The sequence below is a fragment of the Brassica napus genome, unplaced genomic scaffold (genome assembly GCF_020379485.1).
Source record: "Brassica napus cultivar Da-Ae unplaced genomic scaffold, Da-Ae ScsIHWf_1410;HRSCAF=1992, whole genome shotgun sequence".
In the NCBI taxonomy this organism is placed as follows: domain Eukaryota; kingdom Viridiplantae; phylum Streptophyta; class Magnoliopsida; order Brassicales; family Brassicaceae; genus Brassica; species Brassica napus.
Window position 1 is genome coordinate 36,914 of NW_026014824.1, and position 7,198 is coordinate 44,111.

The following is a 7,198-nucleotide window of genomic DNA, read 5'->3' on the forward strand; positions in this document are numbered from 1 at the left end:
ACTGTTTGGGTGATTTTGGCCCACGTGGGCTGTCTGTTCAATACACACAGGACGTCTGTGGGTGTCCGTCAGCACACAAAGGACGTCCGTGTGTGTCCGTCAGCACACACAGGACGTTCGTGGCTGTCTGTTTGTGTCGTGTGTATCCGGCAGCACACACAGGACTTCAGTGGCAATTCATCAGTACACATATCAGCACGTTGGTCCTTGGACTCAGCACGCTGACCCTTCCCGTAGACTGTCCAGGTGATTTTGGCCCCCGTGGGCTGTCTGTTCAGTACACACAGGACGTTCATGGGTGTCCGCCAGCGCACACAGGACATCCGTGGCTGTCTGTGAGTGTCCGTGTGTGTCCGTTTGTGTCCGTCAGCACGCACAGGACGTCCGTGGCTTTCCATCAGTACACATATCAGCACGCTGGTCCTTGGACTCAGCACGTTGGCCCTTCCCATGAACTGTTTGGGTGATTTTGGCCCACGTGGGCTGTCTATTCTGAAGAACCCTAAGGAACGAACACTCAACCGGTTCTGATGATATGAACTCGATCTGAAGAGATAGAGAACTGATGGATTGTTTAGTGACACAAAGGGATGCGGAAAGCCCAATGATACTACTAGAACTCTCAATGGCCGCTTGATTTGACACACAAGTCCGGCTCAAAGAAAGGGGAATCACTTCGAGATAACCTCACCAAGGGAACAAGAATGTTCTAATCAAAGAACAAAGAAAGAACACTCAAAAATGAATAAGGAAAATCGATTATTTCATCTCAAAGAGGTGTTCACATACTTATACAACTTGTAGTCAAAGATAATAAGTAGAATGTGTGAAAAAGAGACATAGAAAATAGATAGAAGACCAGATCTAGTCAAAGCACAGAAAATAATGTTGACTGGTCGATTTGAACTCTTCGGCTACTCTTGTCCAGATTCGATGTAACTGATAGCACGTCCCGCGGTGAGAAGAAGTACACGGCCGGTTCGTTCTTCATGTACGGACGGATGACTTTCATGAACTGTTCCGGGCCAAAAGATGGCTAAGTCTTCGGACAGCCTCAAGAGTCTTGCCTTAGAGAGATTTGGCTGATCAAAGTTCATGAACTGATCGAAGTGTCGGATCAGTTCATCAGAACGATCGCCGGTTCGGCCAAGACGGCTTAAGAGCGAGAGACCATGGTCGGATTTGGATTCCACTCGAACAACTTCACTTCTGGCTTGACCAAAGGACTTAGCATGTCGAACAGGACGGGAGAGGCGAACTTCAGTACGGTTGATTTGGCCATCTGGTCGTGGGTTATGCTGAAGCTCCAAACCGGACGAGTGCGGGTCAAGACGATACACGGCCCGAGCGGTATGTTCGGCCCGATCGATGGACTGAACCTCAGTTGCGTTGTTCCGGACGTTCTGATCCTCGTTCTGATCTGATTCCATGGACTGATCCTCGGACTGGGGCACATCATTCCCTCCTTCTTCAAAAGGATTTGACCACAAATCCGGATCATCTACAATAAAAGGGGAAAGATCAGAAACATTAAAGCTCGAAGAAATGTCATACTTACCTTGAAGATCAAGCTGATAAGCATTGTCATTGATTCTTTTGAGGATCTGGAATGGACCATCGACCCGAGGCATAAGTTTAGACTTTCTTTCTTCTGGAAATCGCTCCTTCCTCAAGTAAACCCAAACAAGATCGCCTTCTTTGAAAATAACTTCCTTTCTTTTCTGATTGGCATATCTTTTATAGATCTCGGTCTTGGCTTCAATGTTTGCACGAACCTGTTCATGTAGCTTTTTGATAGTGTCCGCCTTCCTCTTGCCATCTGTACTAACTCTTTCACTCAAAGGCAAAGGTAAAAGATCAAGTGGACACAAAGGATTAAACCCATAAACAACTTCAAAAGGAGAAAACTTCGTAGCAGAATGCATTGCATGATTGTAAGCAAACTCAACATGTGGTAAACATTCTTCCCAAAGCCTAAGATTCTTCTTAACCAAAGACCTAAGCAGAGCAGACAAGGTTCGATTAACAACTTCAGTTTGACCATCAGTTTGCGGATGACAAGTTGTAGAAAACATCAATCTTGTTCCTAGTTTAGACCATAAGGTTTTCCAAAAGTAACTAAGGAACTTAGCATCACGATCAGATACAATGGTCTTAGGCATTCCATGCAACCTAACAATCTCTCTAAAGAACAAATCAGCTACTTGTGTGGCATCATCAGTTTTATGACAAGGAATGAAATGAGCCATTTTCGAAAATCTGTCAACAACAACAAAGATTGAATCTCGTCCAGACTTAGACCTTGGCAATCCTAACACGAAATCCATAGAAATGTCTACCCAAGGATGAGAAGGAATAGGAAGTGCAGAATACAAACCGTGGTTTGAAGACTTGGATTTAGACTTCTTGCACACCACACAACGGCTACATATCCGTTCCACATCTTTCATTAAGCTCGGCCAATAGAAGTGATCATGAACCGCCTTGTAAGTCTTTTTGACACCAAAATGTCCCATAAGCCCACCTCCATGAGCTTCCCTGAGAAACAACTCCCTCAAAGAACATTGGGGCACACACAAACGGTTATCAAAGAATAAGAAACCAGAATTTTGAAAGTATTTGCCATAAGCAACCTTTGGGCATTTTCGAAAAATCTCTTTAAAGTCCTGATCAGAGGCATAAAGATCCTTGATAAATTCAAAACCAAGCAGTTTAGTTTCAAGAGCTGAGAGAAGAGTATACCTTCGAGACAATGCATCGGCCACAACATTCTCCTTACCTTGTTTGTACTTGATCACATATGGGAATGTCTCAATGAACTCCATCCAACGAGCATGCCTCTTGTTGAGCTTTTGCTGACCCTTAAGGTGTCTTAGAGACTGATGATCAGTGTGGATAATGAACTCCTTAGGACAAAGATAGTGCTGCCACGTTTGAAGGGCCCTCACCAAGGCATAGAGTTCTTGGTCGTATGTGGGGTAGTTGAGCATGGCTCCTCCCAGCTTCTCACTGAAATAAGCCACTGGTTTTCCTTCCTGCATCAACACAGCACCAATACCAACACCAGAAGCATCACATTCGATTTCAAAAGCTTTAGAAAAATCTGGAAGTACAAGTAAAGGGGCATGAGTCAACTTCCCTTTAAGAATTTCGAATGCTTCTTCCTGAGCTGGTCCCCATTTGAACCCCACGTTCTTCTTGATTACTTCAGTAAGAGGAGCGGCCAAGGTACTGAAGTTTTGAACAAATCGCCTATAGAAGCCGGCAAGGCCATGGAAGCTTCTTACTTCACCAATGGAGGTCGGAATCGGCCAGTCCCGGATTGCTTGGACCTTCTGCTCGTCCACTCTCAAGCCATCTGCACCTACAACAAAACCTAGAAAGACCACATGATCTGTGCCAAAAGAACACTTTCCAAGGTTAGCAAACAAACGTTCCTTTCTAAGGACTTCAAGAACAGATTTCAAGTGCTGTTTGTGCTCTTCAAGGCTTTTGCTGTAAATAAGAATGTCATCAAAGTAAACCACAACAAAATGACCAATAAAAGACCTCAAGACATGATTCATTAGGCGCATGAAAGTACTAGGTGCATTCGTGAGACCAAAGGGCATGACAAGCCACTCATACAAACCTAGTTTTGTTTTAAAGGCCGTTTTCCATTCATCACCTTCTTTCATCCTAATCTGATGATAGCCACTTCTCAAATCTATCTTAGAAAAGTACTTAGAACCATGGAGTTCATCAAGCATATCATCAAGACGAGGGATAGGATGTCGATACTTTACCGTGATGTTGTTTATGGCCCGGCAGTCCACACACATCCTCCAGGAACCATCCTTCTTTGGTACAAGTAGAACAGGCACGGCACAGGGACTGAGACTCTCTCTGATGTATCCCTTTTCAAGCAAGTCATTGATCTGTTTCTCCAACTCCTTGGTCTCGACCGGATTGGTGCGGTACGCTGGTCGGTTCGGTAGAGAGGCGCCCGGGACGAGATCAATCTGATGTTCAATGCCTCTTACCGGTGGCAATCCTTTGGGATTTTCTTCTGGAAACACATCAGAATAATCCTGCAAGATACCTAAAAACTCACTCGGAATCTCCGGTGCAAGATCAGAAGACGATGAGGCCAAGAGAGACTCTTTATAAATCAGTAAGATAAATGGCTTTTGAGAGCAAAGAGACTTCCTTACCTGACTTTCCTTGACAAAGAAGTTGGAGTTTCTGGTACTGGTCTCAGGTTTATCAGCTTTAGAGTCTTGGTCTCGATTCTTCTTAAGTTGGACCTGGTCTTGATGAACTTCCGAAGGCGACAAAGGCACCAAGGTGATCTTCTTTCCCTGATGATCAAATGAATGCCGGTTGGTGAAACCATCATGCACTGCCTTCTTGTCAAATTGCCAAGGCCGGCCCAAAAGAACATGGCAAGCATCCATGGGAAGCACATTGCACACAACCTCATCCTCATATCGGCCAATGGAGAGTGGAACTGTGACTTGCTCCTTCACATACTGTTCTCCGGCCTCATTGAGCCACTCCAACCTGAAAGGACGAGAAAGAGGTCGAGTAACAAGCCCAAGTTTCTTTACAAGGGTGTCACTAGCCACATTAGTGCAACTACCTCCATCAATGATTAAAGAACAAACTTTATCAGAAATGAGACATCTAGAGTGAAAGAGATTCTCCCTTTGTTCTTTGTCATTGGATTTTGGTTGGACACTCAAGGCACGCCTAGTAACCAGTAGTGAACCATGGCTCGGCTCATCAAGGACATCTTCATCATAAATCGGATCAGAAATCTTCACAAAGGTCGAGCAAAACTCATCGATCACTCCATCGACCTCCTCATCGAAGATGGGATCAGTGGTGTCGTCCAAGACCCTCCTAGTAACAAGAAGGGGACCATGAACCGGGAAGTCAAGTGCTTCTTTATCATCATCATCATCATACACTGCTCCGAGATCCTCCTTGTCTTCTTCAGATTCGACTTCTCCATTCTCCAAAAGCACCATCACCTTTTGGTTCGGACATCGATTGGCATAGTGGCCAAGGCCACGACACCTAAAGCATTGGATGTCTTTAGTTCGTTTGGTAGCCTCTTCTTTCTTTTCTCTATCATCACGAGCAGGGACATTAGTCTTAAAAGCTGTATTTGTTGTGGAAGAAGACTTACCCTTGTCTTGATAGTTTGGCTTGGAAGCAAAGGTCGGTTTAGAAGCAAAGGTTGGTTTAGTGAGACCCTTTCTCTTGACTTGTTGCTCGATCAGCACAGCCTTGTGTAGCATCTGCTCCATGCTGTTATAGTCTTCCAGCTCCATGCGGTCTTGTATGTCCCGGTTGAGCCCGGTAAGAAATCTGGCCATGGTGGCGTCTAAGGGTTCTTCTACATCCGCTTTGATCATCAAGGTCTCCATCTCCTGGTGATAGTCCTCAACTGTCTTAGAACCTTGAAGCAAACGCCTGAGTTTATGGTGTAGATCCCGGTGGTAATGGTCGGGAACAAAACGTCTCCGCATCAGCATGGAAAGCTCATCCCATGTATCGACTGGCGCCTCACCTGCTCTCCTCCTGCTAGTCACAACTCGATCATACCAGTTAATAGCATAGCCAGTAAACTCAGCAGCAGCAAGTCTAACCTTTTTAATATCAGAACAATTTTGACAATCAAACACAAGTTCAATTTTTCTTTCCCATTCAAGAAAAGCATCCGGATCATTTTTGCCATCAAAACTTGGAATTTTCAATTTCAAACCACCCAAGCCATCATTGGTTCTTTCATTTCTACCAAAAGGATTGACATCACCTCGGTTTTGATGCCTAGGAACTCTCCTTGGACGGTTGATGGATCGATCATCATCATAAGACTCTTCTCGGATTTCTAGATCGGACCAGCTGTTCCTCCTTGGGTGGTCACGTCTGGTTCTGGTACGTGACTGAGTTGGACGGCCCTGAAGTTCATCAAGCCTCTGATGGATCGCCTCCAAACCTGTATTCAACAAGTTAGACATAGAATCATTGAGAGCACGCATTTGCAAGTTAGATAGCCCGGCATGTGAGTTTCCGGGTCGGTTTCTTTCTTCTTCACTGTCCATAGCTACCTGAAAACTTAGACAAGGTAAAGTTAGATTAAAACCCTCTCACACTCAGGTGTTTGTCCTTGCCCACACACGTGTTTCACTCAATTTGATAGTCCCTCAAAAGAGTTTTCCTCAAAGTTCTAAGAGAACAAACTAGATATCCCAAAAATGAGAATCCCAAGTGAAACACCCAAGAGACAAGATAGAAAGACAAGAGATTTAACAAGGGGAATCCGTATTAACCACCTCCAAGACCGGATTTCTCCTCGGCCAGCAGGATTACTCTTCTACCACCAAACCACAATCAAAAACTTTTGAAAACTTTTCTTTCTCTTTTTTTTTTTTTGATTAGATCTTTTTTTTTTTTATGGATGGTAAATAGGGGCCCGGATTCAAAGATAGATAGAAGAAGAATTTTTTTTTTTTTTAAATATGAAGAAAGTGATAGGTGAGAAAGGTGGAATGAAAAGAGATACCGGAAGAGTGGCTCTGATACCAATTGAAGAACCCTAAGGAACGAACACTCAACCGGTTCTGATGATATGAACTCGATCTGAAGAGATAGAGAACTGATGGATTGTTTAGTGACACAAAGGGATGCGGAAAGCCCAATGATACTACTAGAACTCTCAATGGCCGCTTGATTTGACACACAAGTCCGGCTCAAAGAAAGGGGAATCACTTGGAGATAACCTCACCAAGGGAACAAGAATGTTCTAATCAAAGAACAAAGAAAGAACACTCAAAAATGAATAAGGAAAATCGATTATTTCATCTCAAAGAGGTGTTCACATACTTATACAACTTGTAGTCAAAGATAATAAGTAGAATGTGTGAAAAAGAGACATAGAAAATAGATAGAAGACCAGATCTAGTCAAAGCACAGAAAATAATGTTGACTGGTCGATTTGAACTCTTCGGCTACTCTTGTCCAGATTCGATGTAACTGATAGCACGTCCCGCGGTGAGAAGAAGTACACGGCCGGTTCGTTCTTCATGTACGGACGGATGACTTTCATGAACTGTTCCGGGCCAAAAGATGGCTAAGTCTTCGGACAGCCTCAAGAGTCTTGCCTTAGAGAGATTTGGCTGATCAAAGTTCATGAACTGATCGAAGTGTC

General features: G+C 44.1%; 1 protein-coding gene across 1 annotated transcript; it reads right to left on the bottom strand.

Annotated features, from left to right (window-relative positions):
* Positions 1-914: 914 nt before the first annotated feature.
* Positions 915-6,104, bottom strand: LOC125597260. The gene is made up of 2 exons (XM_048772023.1): positions 1,530-6,104; positions 915-1,445 (listed from the first exon to the last, which is right to left on the bottom strand). Exons 1-2 carry the CDS (start codon positions 6,090-6,092, stop codon positions 915-917), a joined length of 5,094 nt encoding a protein of 1,697 aa, XP_048627980.1. The 5' UTR covers positions 6,093-6,104.
* Positions 6,105-7,198: the final 1,094 nt, after the last annotated feature.

Excerpts from the sequence above, each read along its gene's own strand:
- LOC125597260 (XM_048772023.1), bottom strand. The coding sequence starts at position 6,092 with ATGGACAGTGAAGAAGAAAGAAACCGACCCGGAAACTCACATGCCGGG. Across the intron at positions 1,446-1,529 it reads ACATTTCTTCGAGCTTTAAT|TCCGAGGATCAGTCCATGGA; the intron begins GTTTCTGATCTT and ends GATGTGCCCCAG.